At 39.5% G+C, this 16,686-nt stretch overlaps 1 gene segment (V, D, J or C); it reads left to right on the top strand.

Annotated features, from left to right (window-relative positions):
• The first annotated feature begins 3,870 nt into the window (after nt 1-3,870).
• LOC132206768 (T cell receptor alpha variable 19-like) lies at nt 3,871-15,851 on the top strand. The segment is given in 3 exon segments: nt 3,871-3,935; nt 4,828-5,130; nt 15,811-15,851. Coding segments are annotated over 3 exon segments (396 nt in total).
• Nucleotides 15,852-16,686: the final 835 nt, after the last annotated feature.

Below are 16,686 nucleotides of genomic sequence, written 5' to 3'. Positions count from 1 at the left end.
CGTACATAGAATGCACAGACACAGACAGAATCATACGCACAGGCCGCAATGCATAAATAGGTGCATACACCAAGACACATATATCTCGACATAACTAGTAGAAAGAACACAAACACAGACAGAAATACAAAGAGAATATCTCACACATAGAATTATACAGATACAAAGTCAAAAAGAAGCACAGAAAATGAGGCACAAGAATTAATCTTTTCACTTTCATGATACAGCAGCTTGGAAGGCAATATCAATGTTAGCATTCGTTTTAAAAGGACGAGAATGCAAGAACAGGGATGCATTCACGAGTCAGTGTAAGGATCCAGTCAGAGAGCGAGTGGAATATTCTAAACATTTTCGGCCCCGTGTCGATAGAAGGATGTCTTGGCCTGAGAGGGCATTTACACGAATGATCCCAGGGATGCAAGAATTATGAAGGGTGCTTCAGGCCTCTCGGTCTAAAAGCAATGTTGTTTAGAAGGATAATGGGGATGTAATTGAAACTTACAGCTTTCTGAGTGTCTTGGATAAAGTGGACGTGGAGAAAATGTTTCCAATAGCAGAAGAGACAGGGACCCGTGGGGACAGCCTCGGGCTAAAGGGACAATCCGTTAGAACTGAGATGAAGGAGAATTTCTCCAGCCAGTCAGTTGTGAATCTGCGGAACTCATTGCTACAAAAGGTTGTGGGGGCCAAGACATTTAGTATATTTAGGACAGAAAGAGATTTGTTATTGGCCAGTAAATGAATGAAGTGTTAAGAGGAGATGGCAAGTGAATGGGGCCGAGAAACATATCGGCCAGGATCAAATAGCGAAACAGACTCGATAACCCGAATGGCCCAAGTCTTCTCCTATATATTATCGTCTTACTGTATTCTAATTCATTCCTCCAACTCTACACCAAATTTGTTCGATTTTACTTGCTTATCGTCATCACTATAAAGAATGTATTATACTCATTAGTCGAAGGAAATTACTGAGTCTATGTTTGTGTGTGAAAAATAGAGGGGCAGAGAAAGAAAGTGAATTCATACAGGTCCCACAGAATGATTTACTGTTTTGCTCTTCCCATGGGAATGTTGTTCATTACAGAAATAACTATTCACAATGAAATAAATATTCAATTCTTTCTGAGGATTCACACAGTTTTAAAGTACAAATTGATGTTTTTCGATTTATGTGGAGACGTTTCTATCATGAGCCTGACAGTGATCACAGGGTGGACTACAGGTTTGATTACAATATGGTACAAATATCTAAAATCATTGGATGGGGCAAATGAAGTTGAAATGCTGAGTCTCACACGTTCACGGTGTTATACCGGGAAGGAGGACACAACTTTTTTCATTGGGAAGTATCCAGTGAATTGCAATTTGTGTGAGAATTTGGACATTGTAATTATTTCTCTAAGTTTCTAGATGCCAATGCGAACCAGTAATAAATATTAAAGATACAGGCTTGAGGAAGAGTGACCTCGCGGACAGTGTGAGCAGTTGTCAGTGTGAGAGGCTTGTTACAGAAATAAATGTCATAACTATGGCCCTTATGCAACTTCAACAAGAAGGCGGCTGTGATTTAGACATGAAGGGGTCATTACTCAAGCTGTTTACTCTTATAAATATGGTATCTATCTCCGGGTCATCAACAGAGGTCTGTGTAAAATTGTTTTCATTGACCGTTCTTATAAACTGATAATGTTCCAAATTTAGAGCCCTCTCGTTGTTTTCCACTCTGAACTCTTTAGATGTGACTGGAGAATGCAACTTCCTCCACGGATCGTTGTCCACGAAGTGGAAATTGTGTTTTTGAATTGCTTGATCACCACTAAATCTACCATTATGCATTGCTACAGTCAGCTCCCGAATCAGCTCCCCCAGCATTTGGTGATAACATAAAGAGAAGCCGATCAGCTAGAGTGGATAATCACTTCAATCAGTGGAGGCTACAAATTCAGTTCCTTGACTGTGAAAGATAGCAGAATTGATGACAAACGCCACCTACCTCTGCACCAATGAACTGTCAGTGCCACAAACAAAGAGAGGTTTCGTACCAAAACCTGCACAGTGTGGGAATTCCGCTGTGATGATTTTGAAGTATCAGTGTTACTCACTCCAGACTCAAAAATCTGAGGTAAGTCAAACAGAGCAAAATACAACAGAAAATATGGAACAACTAAAGTTGGTCATAAGTGAAGATAGTTGAATATGTGGATGGAGGCGTAGTAACAATAGATTTGCAGGCTGGAAACGTTGAAGGAGACAAGAGAGAGCGGAGAAAAACAGTATAAAAACTGTAGAGGTCAGAATGTTCAGAAACTGTTGAAGGACAAAGTCAAAAAAGTGAAAAAAAGCATGATGCACAGAGGTTAAAGTTCAGGTTAAATTACAGTTAAATAAAACAAGAAGGAAGGCTAGTGGACTTACCTTCAACATCAGTAGTCACACAGTCTAATCATTTCAAGAACGCTTCATTAAAATTCATTCTGTGGTATTGCACATCCATAAATTGTTAATTTCCTGGCAGCAAAAACTCCTAGACGTCTGGCTACAGGGTGTGACAATCGCAGTCACTAAAATAGTCTATATTATTGTCTACTCAGAGGTTCTTTGTGTCACTCTCACACTTGCCTTCCCCCTTATATTTTGCTTCACCTGTAAATCCTTCAGCCAGGATTTCCATGATATGTTACCATAAATCTCCGATGTCTCAGCATTCCCATTCAGACAAGGGACATTTTTCCTCAATGTCTTTTATTTTCTATGATAGATCTGTTGTCCATGATTGGGTCCTACAATCATTGGTGACATTCTTCTCCAGTAGTGCATGGAAATGTGATGGTGAGCCAAGTTTTTGCATCATAGAGAGGCATGATCTGCATTTACTATGATGCAATATTAATTAAAAAAAAACAGCTTTTGGCAATGTAGAATGTAGAATTTCTACAGCCGGTCCAGTCTACAAAAACCCTCCAAAAAGTATCCCACGCTATCTTTTGCCTTGGCGTTTTCCACGTCTCATCCACCGAGGCTACACATCTTTGACCTGTGGACAAATACTAGAATACCTACGGCAGAGAAAGAGAGCGCAAAATCCATAGATGTAGCCGCCTGAGTGTGGAACCAAACCTGCATTCCTTGTACAGTGTGGCAGCGGTGTTAACCATGGAGTCCCCATGCCCCCTAATGAAACTTACCAGCAAATGCAGTGGAAGGAACGATCGAATCGAGCGGAACATTCATTGAAACTCTGCTTATTCATTCATTTATTTCATTATTTACCTAATTATTTTATTGAAACCTCTCAGACTCCCTGACCCTCCACATCATTTGCAAGGACTTCTCATAATCAGAGAGAAGCGCTATTAAATAGGGAACTCCAGTTATGATACTTGAACAACATGAACTACTTTTCCTCTCTGGCTTTGCCTACAGAAATAATAACCCTTAAGAGGCAACAGTTTGTTTAAATGCTGTCCATGACCCTGCTGTCGTTTGAACAAATTCACTTTGATCTTTAAACAACAAGTGAAGAACTGCAGCTGCTGGAAATCTTAAACAAAAACGAAAATTACTGGAGAAACTCAGCAGATCTGGCATTATGTGTGTAGAGAAAGCAGAGTCAAAGTTTCAGGTCCAGGGATCCTTTTTTTCAGAGCTTTGTTCCTTTCTCACAACAGCTAGGATTTGAAGTGTGGCTCATAGCAGCTTGAAACTGCTTCCTCAAATTTAAGAGTAAAGGAGCTTGAACTTCATTGGCTGTCATCTGATGTGTTTTCCAACAATGAACCAATAAGATCCGGAAATTACCCAACCTGTTCTGAATTCTTGACAAAAAAACCTTTTAGCTTCGATCAGTTCAGCACAAGTTCACCGTGATCTCTCTGCAAGCATGTCGGCTGGAACTGTGTGTTTATTCCTCACATCTGCAACTCTTTTAGCTGGTAGGTTCACAACTTGTGGAACTTTCTACTTCAGATCTTTGCCAGGAATTACATTTACTCAGGCAATGATAGAAAACAGAGGCAGCAACATATTCTCTGTTGATGACAACGGGGGGAGGGGGTTCGTGGGGAGTGGGCGGGGAGCAATGGCTTAGATGTATTATTATTTGACTGTTAATTCAAGGCACCCAGAAAATATCCACGACCTGGGTTCAAATCCCGTCACAGCAGATAGTGGAATTTGAGCTCATACAAGACATGGAGTTCAGAATTTGATGATGGCCATGCATCTCTTGTCGACTTTTGGGGAGAAAAAAAAATCTGATTCACTGATGTCCTTTAGGGAGTGAAACTGTCATCCTTAACTGGTCTAGCCTATACATGACTCCAGAGCCACAGCAATATGGTTGATTTTAAACTGACCCGGGGTAATTCTGCCTAGTGAGCAACACCCTTGTTCCCTCAGTGAATAAAGGGGGAGGAATCTGGGTCTTAAGTTGTCCTTAATAGTCAGGCAGAAATTAGCGAACATACCAGAATGAATGACAGTGGAAGAGTTTGGCTTGAATCCAGACGGGACTCAGGCCGCTGAGACGCCGTGGTAAGGGCTGTGCTTTTGAGGTCCGCATGTGTTTTCATTTTTTTACCTTCAAATTTGGAGGTGAAATGGAAATTCACCTCGTTACAAGTTGTGGCCTGTGTATCAGTGGACATTTTATCTCACCTGTAGAAGCCCTTCCGGGTCCCAGTCGCTAAGTTATATGAAATAGATTCTTGTTTAGCTTTTTGTACGTTATTTCACAGGTTTTTGTTCAAGATAAATGGACTGATTCTGGGAGATAAGAATAATGAGGTGACTTTTCAAATTTACTGTCTCTCCTGATTGTTACAGGACTTTGTCGTGCAGATTCTGTCTCACAAACACCGGCTGCAATCACAGTGAATGAAGGGGAAGATGTCGTGTTATTCTGTAATTACACAACTACATCAAGCAGCAGTGCTTACTTGTTCTGGTACCGGAAGCATTCCAGTGGCTCCATGGAGTATGTGCTGAAGAGAAACCAATATATCAAGGAAACAGAGAGACATCCAGGAGACAGGTTTTCCTCAGAGTTTGATCATGTGAACCGGACTATCCACCTGAAAGTGTTGAACACAGAACTTACAGACTCCGCGATGTATCACTGTGCACTGAACCCCACAGAGATTCAGAACTGGGCTGACCCCATTCAAAAACTGTCAGTGAGCCAGTGAACATGACAGTGCGTTAAGAATACATGGAGGGCACAGCCGGATCTGAAGTAGTTCCCGAATTCAGGCTGATACCTCATGCCTCTCATTCGAACACAAACCTTTGATCATTAATAACCTGTTACTAAAATAAACTAATACCATCAGTTCAGAGAATGTAAAAAACAAAGTATATATAATACTTTTTTAAGTGTCCCAAAATGTTTCAAATTTTCAGTGTTGATATGGTGTAGAAATTGTAGCAACCAATTTAGATTAAACACACGTTTGAGAGACAGTGACATGATTTTAATAATGAAACAGTGGTTCAGCTCGAACAATGTCAAACACTTGGTGGGGTTATTGAATAGTGCCTCGCTACCTTCATATTTGTAGGCCCAGAATGGTGAGTGATCGATTTGGTAGTCCAGGATCATGCAGACATGGTTAAAATTTTATAAGAAATTGTGGAGTAATTCACATTTGAACAATACTAAGCAATTAAAGACATTTCATGTCGACTAATTAATGAGTCAGTGCCACCAGTAAACGTCTCTATCACAGGAGGCTTCTGCTGTTAGGCTGATTTTTAATGTGCATTTTTATACATCTATGGAAATTAGTTCATTCTTTGCCAGCAGTTCACATCTGGACCGATGCCAATAACATCATAATTTCTTGTTGATTCAGTCAAGAAATTGAACCTGCAGTTGTTGTCAGTCACGGAACTGTACAGCACAGAAGCAGGCCGTTCGACCCATCATATTGTGCTGACTATGTGACAATGAAATTCTTTTCAATAATTGCCGTCAGCTGAACTCTACCACAGACATTCTCTCCACTTTGTGCATTACACTTTGTCTGTTGAATTCATTTAAAATGCCGAAAGGATATGAATTCCATCACAAAGCAATTGCTTAGTAAATGCATGCCCGTATAGTAAATGACTACGGTATTAAAGCAGAACACATTGTCAAAAGATTCATGAGGATGTTGCCAGAATTGAATAGATGAGCTCGATTAAGAGGCTGAATTGGCTGAGACGGTCTTCCATGTAGCGTCGGAGCGTGACAGGTGACCTTATAGAAGTTTATAAAATCATGAGAGCATGGATAGTGTGAATACAGAAGACTGTTTCCCCACGATGGGGGAGTCAAAAACTAGAGGACATAGGTTTAATTTGAAAGAGGAAAGAATTAAAAGGGACCTTGAGGGCAAATTTTAAAGCAGGTGACTGGGCTTATATGTGAGCTGTGATGTGAAGTGGTGGAGGCTGGTACAATTACAACATTAAAAGTGCATTTTGATGGGTATGTGAATAGGATTGACTGTCTTAAATATGGGCCAAATGTTTTCAAATGGGCCTAGATTTGTTTCGGATATCGAATCATTATGGGCGAATTGGGCCAAATGGACTCTTTCCTTGCTGCACATTTCTGTGACTTTATGGCTCTAAGTTGCCAATTTTCTCTGAATGTGGTAAAAATTAATTATAACCGGCTGCCACCAGAGGGCGGTGATAGCATGAAATACGAACAAGCAGCAGGAGCAACTCTGAAGGCACACAGAGAGTTAAATTTTCATGACAATTCATGACGAGTAGAATTTCATCAATAATCATCAGAGCGCAAGAGAGTGTAGATGTACGAACAGAAATTGGCCATTTAGTCCATCTAGACTCTGTTTTTCAACAGGATTACAGATGATTTGAAGATCTTGAAATCCATCTTATTGCCTTGCTAACATGATCCTTGACTGTCTTTTTGATTAAATATCTGTCTAACTCGGTAAAATGTTAGGGAAATGGTTCGTTTAGAAATTTAGCAACCCTAGATATTCACCATTCATATATTTGGATGAGGTAACATATTGGCAACATTGCCTTCATTGTTAGGTACTTTGACTAATGGTTCAAGGAATTCGCTGCAGTTGCGTAAGGCATTATTTAAGCATACCAATGAGACTTTCATGGTCATTTCTACACATTTAGCTTTGACTCAATATTTTGCGAATATCAGGCCAAACCGCTGCATATGAAATGATGGGATCCATGAACTCTAACACTTAATCTGATAACTTGAATTGTGAAGCCAGTGACGTTACCACAATGTCAACAACTGCCAGTCTGGCGAAAGTACACCCCAACGTTTTTGGGAAAAAAAACACTATGATTTTGACCTGGCTACTGGTCAAGAACGTGATAAAGTTCAAATATGTTGGGGTGTGCTTTGGAGAGGAAATTGCAGCGTCTGGTAGTGAAATAGTTTTTTTTAACTTTTCTTACAGTTAGGAGGCTTTGTAGTTTTTGATGGCACTGCTGAAGGAGACGTTGAGCGAATGTATTGAAACAGTAAAACTATAAGAATTGAATTGACATGGAAGCCTAGAGTTCAGATAAATAAAAAATAATTTACGCTCTCCGTTATCTGCAAAAATAAGTGTTATGTGAATAATTCTGATGATTACTTCACCTGATTATCACTGAACTCATGTTACCCTTGAGCACGAGTTTGTCCAACAATAAAGCCATTCCCCTCCATTTGTTTTGTATTCATTGAAAAGTGACATTCAGATATTTCATTTTTACGTTCAGATCCCTCAGGAACCAGGTTGTGTATTTGTTGGCTGTGTAGAGCTCTCATAATCATTGTTCTGCTGTTTTAATTGTGGCATTGAACCTGGAATGAAAACAGCATTACCGGTTTGGCGCCTCTCTCTCTCCATCTTCCATTATTCAACCTGTTAAGTGCACACTGGAAGCTACTGCCTTGTTAAACAAGTAGACGGAGTTTTGTTTTGTTTTGCAGTATACTTACACCATTCTTTTTCTTTTTAAAAAAGAAAATTCTTTCCTAGCCCACTTCCTGGTATTGTATGTCTCTGCATGTACATTTTAAAGCAAAGAAAATTGTCTTTAAGTTCCTGACTTAAACGTGGTTAGTTTAACCCCTTACTAAAATCATTCTTCCTCACTATGATGTCTTTGTTGTCAGTCACAAATCATTTTCTTAAGAGTCTGCTATTACTGTTGACTATATTTTCCAGTATACTGTGGATAAGTGCCCTCATTCTTTTGGAAGGTCAATATTCCACCGTAGAACAGTTACTTCTGAACCAACATTCTCCATCCCAATCTGATGGCCAATTTCAGTGACATTATATTCACTCCTCGCTTGGGTGTACTGGGACAATTTTATCTCAGGCATCATCAAATCCATGGTTGGATCTTTAAAGGATGTACTCGAACTGCTGTGATTTCAAGGCAAGATTTCCTGTTTACTTTAACAAACTGAGCCCCGCCACCACAGAGGTGTGCACCTCATTCCATCCTTTGCATTAATCACTTGATCAAAATGGCTCGTATTATTTTGTTCCAATATTTCTCAGTGAGAGCCTGTAAAGCAGGACCACGGAAGTTAAGACAAAAGGTATTGAGTTGTGATGCGTTTGTATACATCTTCTTAAAGACACACCAGGAGTTCATCAATCTGATTCGCCCAGACACTGACTGCAGAAATGTGCAGTGCCAATTATTTCCAGTAACAATCACCTTTCAATATTGTGCACAGCAATAAAGTTTGAAACAGTTTATAATAACGCCGTGTGTTTCAATGTGCAGAAAGTGGACCTGTGATAATCTGTTCAGTGGATGTACTGCAAGAAGGGACTAGGCAGGTTACTGCTAACAGAGGACTGCTTTGAGGGGCTGAGCTGTAGTAAATGGGCAATGCAAATAACAGGCGTTGTTAAACTCATCTGATTCATCATCCTGGAGTAGAAATGGCCAGAAGCTTCTCGTTGAATATTTTCAAGATTTTGACTCCAAAAGACCTTTTACTCGGCATGAAATACATTCTGCTGGAACGAATAATAAAAGAAGGAATGACTATGAATGAAATGATAGAAAGTTCCATCATAGAAAGAGGCAAACCAGAAATACCCACCTGAGGACAACGATGCTTTGGTTTCCAGAAAAAATGCAACACATTTGGTAGTTGTGTTGAGACAGTTATGGTTATTACCTTAATTGGTTGTTCACATTGTGGAATTTAACGTTCCCGCTCATGGTCCTATTAATGCCATAATCCTGCACGACGTAAGTTAAAGCTCTGAATGGACAAGTGGTTCAATGGAAAGCACATCTGACTACTATTCCGCAGGTTTTAAATTAGTCTCCTACCTCGCCAGAGTCCAGTATGCAACATGTTTAAACTGGTCTTTCTTCTCAAAATCTTCGTTCACAGATTTGGTTTTCTACCTAAGAGGTTCCATATCACGTTTTATACGGGTTCTTGTGTGGCTGATGAGCCAGATTTAAGATCCACAATTATAATCAAGCAATTGCAAGATGCTTTGGTGGTGGAATTGGTCCTTGGCCATGAAATTGTTTGTATGTCTTTCTCGGGCTCCTCTCCCTCCTTTGACTTGGAGGCGGGTCCTTCAAAATGTTGTATCAGTTCGAAAAAAGTACGATTCGGGCTGGTTTCTCCTGAATGAGGCTCTCCCACGTATTGACATGTACATTGATTTCTTAATGGAAGGCGTTTCCCCCATCTGACATTCAAGGACGTTCCTTGAACTGGGCAATGATGATTCACTTTGGTATTGAGAGCTCAGGCATCCTAATACGTTGCCAGCTGAGATTTTGGAAAGGATTAGATTGGACTCGTTGGGCTCAGTGGCCTTGGAGGGATTGTCTGGATGAAAAGGATGTACATAACAAAATGATAATTGTTGTTAATGACTGCTGGACAGACCACCGAGTCAGCCAGTCCTCAATGGCTATCAGATAACAGAAGTAGTGGCTGAAAACGGAGAAAAGATTTCCAAAAGTATTCAGTTTTGATGGCCGTCAAGAGCCACACGGTCATGGAAGGCAAAGGTGCATGTACTGACTTAAACGTTGTTAGCAATAGTGTTAAGTTGTTTTAATGTCCAATTTGAAATGCCTTAGTTTTTGCCTATGAGGTGAATATGATAAATACTGCATTACAGAAACACTTCACTAAAGGGAGCAGAAAAGGGGCCCTAGTTAGGCCTTTAATCAGTGCAGTTAGACAGCACTTTTGTTCGACGAAATAGAATTTGGCTGGAGTCGTCAGGAATTCTGGTAGAAAACTGATATACAATGAAGCAGTGAAAAAGCACAGCACATTAGGAGATCATTCTGCCCATCCTGTCTATGCCAGCTCTTTTCAAATAACTTGAAATTTACGCAAATTTACTTATCCTTCTCCAACTCTCTTTTGTATAACCTTTCAAATTATTGCCCAACAGTCAAAATAAAAACTCAGAGTTAAGGCAAAAAAAGAAGAAAACATTGGGGAGTTTCAGTAGTCTCCGTGTACACTGTTTGAAAATTAACAAATTTTCACTGGCACAATGGCACACAGAGATGTATTTGGCCAATTTATGCTGGTTTTGATATTACACAGCATCTCCTAAGGGAAAAAATCTTCGCTTTGAATGTTTCAGATGAGTCTTATTGATGAGGTTGATGGGTTTTCAATGTTGAAAGTCGTCCATCCGTAGCTTTTGGCGCCACCGCCCTTCGCTCATATTCATCTCTAAAATATCTGATTAATTTATTGACTGAAGAGGCCGTTTGTGTCCGAATTAAATCAGCTGTTATTCCATGCTCGCCCTCCTGCCTCCCAGGATTGGCCTTCATCTGGGAATGGAGAGGGCAGGGTGGAGGAGATGGCCTCGTGGTATTATTGCTGGACTGTTAATCTAGAGAGCCAGCAATGATGATTGTAATAAAATGACGATCGCTAACAAATTGGCTGCGGGAAATATTATTGAACACTCTTGAGTAATGACTAGATATACTTTGATTGTTTAAAATAACGACGGATCTTTAATGCCTTTCGTCGAAAATAACATGTAATCGCTGCGTAAAAGTATTGAACATTATGACAGTGATTATTCTATGTAACAGCAAAAATATTAGTTTGTAGTTTCCAGCATTGCATAGAATTTAGGCAATGCCCATAGATTATGATTCACGTGTTAATAATCCAATTAGCAATTCTTCTAAATTTGCTTAGAATAGCAGTTTGATTATAATCTTGCTGCATTTTGCAAGTCAGCACAATCGAGTATCATATAACGTATGCATATTTATATATCGGAACATCAGTTGAATTTTATTCAGTTGAGAATACCAGAAAAAATCAAACACTTTTAAAATGGAGCGGAAAAGATTTTGGTGCACTTAAAAATAAACATTTGGAATCTTTCATCTTGCCAAGGACGCCAATAATAGCAAGAGTTGGATAATAAATGGAAAGGGCTATGTGCTGGGCCATCCATCACTTATTATAAACTAATGAAATGCTTGAAACTCCTCATTTCAGCTGCTTGACACAAGTGAAACGTATCCCTTTTATTTCACATCAGGGTCTTGAGAGCGTCAATTAAGTTCAAACATGTACCTTAGTTTCAGTTCAGTGAAGAAACAGAATAATTCACTGTTTCATGCTTTCTATTTGCTACTTTAGAAAAGAGCACAATTACATGCACTTCTTTGAATGAAAACAGTTACCTGCAAGAACGGTTTCTGTCTGTATATCTGCTGCCTCACAGAATTTAGCAAGTGGGGTTCAATCCTAGCCTCAGGCGGCTCTTTTTGGAGGTTTTACTTTCTCCTTTAGTCAAAAAATGTGCCATTTAGGTGAACAGGTTATGGTAAATAGTCCCTGGTGTCCAGGGATCTGTGTGTTAGGTGGATTAGCCATGGGGTATGCAGGGTTAGGGGAATTAGTCGAGTGTGATGTTCCTTGGAACGTCGGTGGATATTTTTTGGGCCCAATGGCCTGTTTCCACACAGCAGGGATTTTTCGTTTTAAAGTTCTGAAATCACCTTCCATGTGTTTTGCCATCTCTTTACCTGGAGTCCAGACAACAAAATACGAATTCAGGCAGTATGTCTAAATAGATGGCTGTCTCAGTCATTCTCTGCTTTGTAGAGAATCCTTACCTCGTGCCTTTAGGTATTAGCTGATTTAAAGATTTTCATTCAATGGTTATCTTAACATTCATCTCTGTTTAAAGATCAACCATTTGAAGTTACGTTTCACCAATATAACATGACACACGAGGGACAGGCTAATGCATACAAATCCGTTGTTACGTGAGAATAGAATACTTCTTGCACTACAGGTTGATAAATCCCTGGGCCAAATGGGCAGCGCCGCAGAGTCTTGAATGAAGTGGGTGGAAAGACAATGAGTGCATTGATGGCTGTCGTTCGAAACTTGATAAATTCCAGAAAGATTCTTGGGGATTAAAAAAAATGTAAAGCAACCCGACTATTTAAAAAGGGGAGTATTAGAAAATTGGAACCACAGACTGTTCAGTGTCAGAAATAAGCGCATTTCAGGTGATATGATAAGGGATATGACAAGTGGACGCTTAGAAAACAATACCGTGCTGCACTGAGTCAAAATCGACTCAGAAAAGGAAAATAAATTTTGACAAATTCACTGGAATTTGTTTTGTGGATTTTGATTGCAGCACCGATGAAGGAGATCCAGTGGGTGTGCTGTATTCTGACATTTGAAAGTTATTGATAAGACCCTACACAGAAAGACTGCAAGTACCTTTAGAGAGCAACATGTTGATGTTAATCTGCTGTGATGAATAAGCACGTAGAAATCAAGCAATAGAAAGAATTGAATTATACCCAGGATAGCCGACTGTTAGTAATGGGAAAGCCTCAAGAGTTTGTATTGGGGCTACAGAGCTCGACAGTCTCTAAAATGGTCATATTAATCATAATATTTCTAAAATTTCTGATGCCATATAACTAGTGTTATATGTTAGCTACAGGGAGAATTCAATTCGGCTGAAGCGAGCTAACTCTACGGGAATGAATATGGCAGACGGTAGATAATATGTCAAATTGTGACGTTATCCGCATTGGTTGGAAATGTAGAAGGCACAGTGTTTCTCAAATGGTGAAGTATGTGATGTGCCAGTCTTTTGACAGATCTTGGGCTCCTTGTTCACGAGTCGCTACCAGCTTTCACGCAAGTGAAGGAAGTATTTAGGTCAACAGGTCAAAGATCAGACATCATTGCATGATGAATTGATGATAATGGGAAAGATATTTTGCTGATGTAATATGCAGCCTTAATCTAATGTTGGGACCGCAGGAGAAAACTAAGACGATTGTCCACTCAGTACTTCTGAGTAAATAGGTAGCAAACAGTTCAGACTTGCCTTCAGCACTGATTTTTTGGCCTCCTCCATTTTTGTATACAGGGACCCTTCCTCCAGCTTCCCAATAGTCACCAGATTGCACACGATTAACCAGTGATTCATGCCTGTTTAATAAAGGGCTGCAATTTTCACATCTTAAGTAACTTATCCCCATCTGAGCTATTTATAATCAGTATGGAATGTACGAGAAAATGGATCACAACTTTTAGATCCATTTTGATCCTAAACTGACGTGATTTAACTTGGTAATAAAATTAGGGCCCTCATTAATATTGAGATTGTCATTGATTTAATTGGACGAATTCCCTGCATTCTGCCTGCGTTAATTTTTCACTAGGCCGTGATTATCATTATGCAATCCTTAGTATCTGAGATTTATAGAGGATATTCTCTCTTTGCTTGTTTATTAACTGGCTCTGATGACACTGTACAAGTTCTGGACCGTGCAATTATTTCAGCAAGCCATAATTCTATCAGGGCTCTACAAGGTACCCATTATTATTTAACTATTCTTTACCTTTTGATTTGGAGGTGTGGTTGTGCCCGTGATCGTCAACCTGATAATTATTTCACTAATCTTTCTCCTTAATTATCAATTTAGCATCGTCCTGTGTCGGTCTTTCGACAACTTTTTGTTGAAAGAATCTGAACAATACTGCCCTCTACCCCTGCCCCCATGCATTATGAATATGCCTGTGGTTCGGATTGTATTCATCAAAGAACACGTTATATTTTTAAACGTCCCTACGTCATTGATTGTCACAGTAAGCTTACACTCTGTAAATATTGCTAAGTCTGTTCAAGTTCTATCTTCAGCATAATTCTACTTGACTGTCTTTATTGATTATCGCACAAGAGCCAATATCACTTTGTGTTCATAGATCAGACAGCATGGAAACAGATCCTTAGGCCCAACCAGTTCACACAGAACATGTTTTCAAATTAAACACTCATCTGTTTGTTCTTGGCCCATATCTCTCCTCACCTTCCGATTCATGAACTTATTCAAAAGTCTAACAGTGTAATTTTACGTGCATCCATCTGAATATTTTTGTAAAGGTCCGAGATTCCTTGATGAATTCCATGCACAGCATTCCAGTTTGAACTCCATGAATCGTATCTATCTTTTAAAAATCAGTAATGTCTCAAATATTATTGTGATAGTTGCTGTTTCTGCTTCTGTACAAATGCACCAAACCACAGCTATTATAGCATGGGGCCATATTATTTTTCCCATTATGCCAGACTTTATATTAATTGAATACTAATGTTAAATATTGCACCAAACCCCGTCAATGTTAATAATTGACTTGATTTTAGCAATAATTATGTTACATAAGATTTTATCAGTTTAACATGCGTCGGGCCCTCTTTCTTTTTGCTGTAAATTCTCTCTCCTTTATCCGTTTTCTATCCACGTCCCCCTCTCTCCCTATTTATTTCAGAATCCCCTTCCCACCCCCCATTTCTGAAGAAGGGTCTAGGCCCGAAACGTCAGCTTTCCTGTTCCTCTGATGCTGCTTGGTCTGCTGTGTTTATCCAGCTCTACATTTCGTTTTCTCAGATTCTCCAGCAGCTGCAGTTCCTACTATCTCTGAAGTTTTTTTTTAACCAGCTTTTCCCCAGCTCTGTATCACGGTGTCAGTATTCCCCACCGTGTTTTGGTTTTTGTACAGCTGAATTCCAGCTCTGTATCGCCGTGTTGGTAATCCCCACCATGTTCAGGTTTTTGTATATTTCTCTCCGTGCACTGTATCACTGAGTGTGCTGAGCGCCGACTCCGTGCACAGTAATAAACAGCAGAATCACTGACTGGTATTCGAGAGATAATTAACTGATCTATTTCAGTCCAAGGATCAATAGAAGCAGAAGCTCGTACTCCAGAAGCAGTCTCTTCACTCTGCTCTTTCTGATGTGTTTCTTTGAAGGAGGTATTTCGGAGCTTGTCCTGATGACTGACTGTACCAGTAAATTGTTTACTGACAGAACCATGGATAATCACAGCTTAAAGTATTGGTGTCACCCGCAGCAGAGGTTTGTAGAGGTGGAGTCTGGGACCCCAGTGAATTGGAATCTGTGAGATGATATGCAACATTATTACTTATCCAGCCTCTGTTACATGGAGAAATTGTAAATCACCAAAACTGTTCTGTTTTGAGACAATTCAAATTGTTAGTAGTCAATTTGAATCTATTTTCTCTTATTGAAATATGAACCAATGAGGCACTGAAGTGACATTTTCTTTTATGTTTTTATTTCTTAAAATGTGGAATACATTGTCAAAACTGATGGTCGAAACTGTTTCAGCAGTAATTTCAAATAGGTAATCAACGGCAGCAGAATCAAGCAGAAAATACAGCGTTCTGGGGAGAAGACATGTACCATGGGAATAGTTGCAAAGAACCCTGAAGAGAACAGTAACCACACGTGGCACTGAATGCTATCATGTATGCTCTGTGATGTAAGTTTTATTTCTGTTTCTATTTATTCTGTTGATAGACAAATCCGAGGGAACACATTATACTAACTTTGAAAGCTGAAAAGCACAGACTTACGGTGAAACGGGAAAGAGATATGAAATGAATTGCTGGAGGACGTATTAGATACAGGTACAGTTAAAACATTTAAAAGACATTTAGACAAATACAGAAATAAGAAATATTTCAAGGGATATGGGCCAAACTCAGGGAAATGGGACTACTTCAGTTTACGATCCCTTGTCTACCCTGACCATTTGGATGAAATGCCATGTTTCCATGCCGCATGGATCTATCACTTTATAATCAATTTCCATAAATAACTGCCCAATCGTAATCTAACTGTGTTGCATCAATGTGCTCAGCAAAATCCAAAATAAATGCTGTGTTTGAGCAGTACCATTAACTTAACTATATACATTTATTTACATTTTTGTTTTTGAAGGAGATGCTAACAGATTTTTCATCTACATTATGTTTCATTTCCAAATCGAGTCTCTTTCCTGATTACCACCAACGTGAAATATTTCCGAGTAACATCGTTTTCTTTTCTGCTTTTCCTTTGTGCATTTTTTCTTTCTTTGCAGACTTGGTAATCTGCGCCAGCATAGCTCAGTCATAGATTGTGTTCAACCTGTAATATTTCTTGAGGGATGAGTCGGGGGCGGGGGAGTTGGTGGTGTCGAACTGTTGTTACTGATTGGGAACTCTCCTTCAGTTCTCCCTAAATTTCAATTTCTGAATCAATTCGTTTACTTCTGTGCACTGGGAGTGGGCTTTTTCTTTTTAAGTTTGCATGAAGTATCAAGTTAGGAATC

This window comes from Stegostoma tigrinum, chromosome 43, assembly GCF_030684315.1.
Source record: "Stegostoma tigrinum isolate sSteTig4 chromosome 43, sSteTig4.hap1, whole genome shotgun sequence".
Lineage (NCBI taxonomy): Eukaryota > Metazoa > Chordata > Chondrichthyes > Orectolobiformes > Stegostomatidae > Stegostoma > Stegostoma tigrinum.
Note: the sequence above shows the minus strand (reverse complement) of the source record. Positions and strands in the feature narration are given on the sequence as shown.